Source organism: Lampetra planeri, unplaced genomic scaffold, assembly GCF_965212315.1.
Source record: "Lampetra planeri unplaced genomic scaffold, kcLamPlan1.2.h2 scaffold_1070, whole genome shotgun sequence".
NCBI classification, from domain to species: domain Eukaryota; kingdom Metazoa; phylum Chordata; class Hyperoartia; order Petromyzontiformes; family Petromyzontidae; genus Lampetra; species Lampetra planeri.
This window is the reverse complement of record NW_027613780.1, coordinates 30576-33299: the sequence shown is the minus strand read 5'-3', so window position 1 is coordinate 33299 and position 2724 is coordinate 30576. Positions and strand designations below refer to the sequence as shown.

The 2724-nt window shown below is 62.3% G+C and overlaps 1 protein-coding gene across 1 annotated transcript; it reads left to right on the top strand.

Annotated features, from left to right (window-relative positions):
- Positions 1 to 1375: 1375 nt before the first annotated feature.
- On the top strand, positions 1376 to 2724 carry LOC144738591 (uncharacterized; the record flags this gene model as incomplete). Its single annotated transcript, XM_078621599.1, has 2 exons — positions 1376 to 2253; positions 2447 to 2724. Coding segments are annotated over 2 exons (1013 nt in total), but the record flags the coding sequence as incomplete, so codon positions are not given.

Here is a 2724-nt window from a genome sequence, read left to right as displayed (position 1 = left end):
CACCCCACCCACCCCACCCCACACCCCCCACCCCCCCACCACCCCCACCCACCCACCCACCACCCCCCCACACACCACCACACCCCACCCACCCCACCACCCACCCACACCCCACCACCCACACCCCACCCACCCCCCCCACCACCCACCCCACCCCACCCACCCACCAACCCACACCACCCCCCACCACCCACCCACACCCCACCCCACCACCACACCACACCCACACACCACACACACACCCACCCCACCCCACTCACCAACCCACCCACCCCACCCACCACCCACCCACACACCCCACCTCACCCACCACCCACCCACCCACCCACTCACCCACCCACACACCCACCCACCCACCCACTCACCAACCCACCCACCCACCCACTCACCCACTCACCCACCCACTCACCAACCCACCCACCCACCCACTCACCAACCCACCCACCCACTCACCCACCACCCACCCACCCACTCACTCACTCACTCACCCACCCACCCACTCACCCACCCACTCACCCACCCACTCACCAACCCACCCACCCACTCACCCACCCACTCACCCACCCACCCACTCACTCACTCACCCACTCACTCACTCACCCACTCACTCATCCACTCACCCACCCACCCACCCACTCACCAACCCACCCACCCACCCACTCACCCACTCACCCACCCACCCACTCACCCACCCACCCACCCACTCACCAACCCACCCACTCACCCACCCACTCACCCACCCACTCACTCACTCACCCACTCACTCACTCACCCACTCACTCATCCACTCACCCACCCACCCACTCACCAACCCACCCACCCACCCACTCACCCACCCACTCACCCACCCACCCACCCACTCACCAACCCACCCACCCACTCACCCACCCACTCACCCACCCACTCACTCACTCACCCACTCACTCACCCACTCACTCATCCACTCACCCACCCACCCACCCACTCACCAACCCACCCACCCACTCACTCACCCACTCACCCACCCACCCCTCTCTCCCAGAATGTTGTACAGTACTCCGCCTCTGGATGGAGCCTCTCTGTGGCTCCCCGCATCTCCGAGGTTCAGCAAGGACTTGCCAAGCTCGTCGCTCACCCTCTCCAGCGCCCTCACCACCGCCACGCTCACCGCCACGCTCACCACCACGCTCACCACCACGCTCACCACGACGGAGCGGGAGATGCACCGGCTGTGGTCACTGCTGAGACCGAGTGACTCACTCAGTCAGTCAGTCACTCACTCACTCAGTCACTCACCCACCCACCCACTCACCCACCCACCCACCCACTCACCCACCCACCCACCCACTCACTCACCCACCCACCCACCCACTCACCCACCCACTCACCCACCCAGCCACCCACTCACCCACTCACCCACTCACCCACCCACTCACTCACTCACTCACTCACTCACCCACCCACCCACCCACTCACCCACTCACTCACTCAGTTACTCACCACTCACCCACCCACTCACCCACTCACCCACCCACCCACCCACCCACTCACCCACCCACCCACCCACTCACCCACCCACTCACCCACTCACTCACCCACCCACCCACTCACTCACTTAGTCACTCACCCACTCACCCACCCACTCACCCACCAACCCACCCACTCACTCACCCACTCACCCACTCACTCACTCAGTTACTCACCACTTACCCACCCACTCACCCACCCACTCACCCACCCACTCACCCACCCACTCACCACTCACCAACCCACTCACCCACTCACTCACTCACCCCACTCACCCACTCACCACTCAGTCACACACTCACTCACACACTCACTCACTCACCCACTCAGTCACTCACCACTCACCCATTCACCACTCACCCCACTGAGTCACTCAGTCACTCACCCACCCACTCAGTCACCCACTCACTCACCCACTCACCACTCCTCACTCACCCACTCACCACTCAGTCACTCAGTCACTCACTCACCCACCCACTCAGTCACTCAGTCACCCACCCACTCAGTCACCCACTCACCCACCCACTCAGTCACCCACTCAGTCACCCACTCACCCACCCACTCACCCACCACCCACTCACTCACCCACTCAGTCACTCACCCACTCAGTCACTCACCCACCCACTCACTCACCACTCACTCAGTCACCCACTCACTCACCCACTCACCACTCCTCACTCACCCACTCACCACTCACCCACTCAGTCACTCACTCACCCTCTCACTCACTCACCACTTCTCACTCACCCACCCACCCACTCACCACTCCTCACTCACCCACCCACTCACTCACTCACTCACCCACTCAGTCACCCACTCACCCACCCACTCAGTCACCCACTCACCCACCCACTCAGTCACCCACTCACCCACCCACTCACTCACCCACTCACCCACCCACTCACTCACCACTCACTCACCCACTCAGTCACTCACTCACTCACTCACCACTCAGTCACCCCATCACCCACCCACTCAGTCACCCACTCACCCACTCACCCACTCACTCAGTCACCCACTCACCCACTCACACACTCACCCACTCACTCACCCACCCACCCAATCACTCATCTAGCATCATTATCAAGATCACCACCATCACCATCATCACCACCACCACCAACACCATCATCACCACCACCACCAACACCACCAACACCACCAACACCACCACCACCACGACCTCACTTGCTCAATAAACTATGGATTGTATCCATG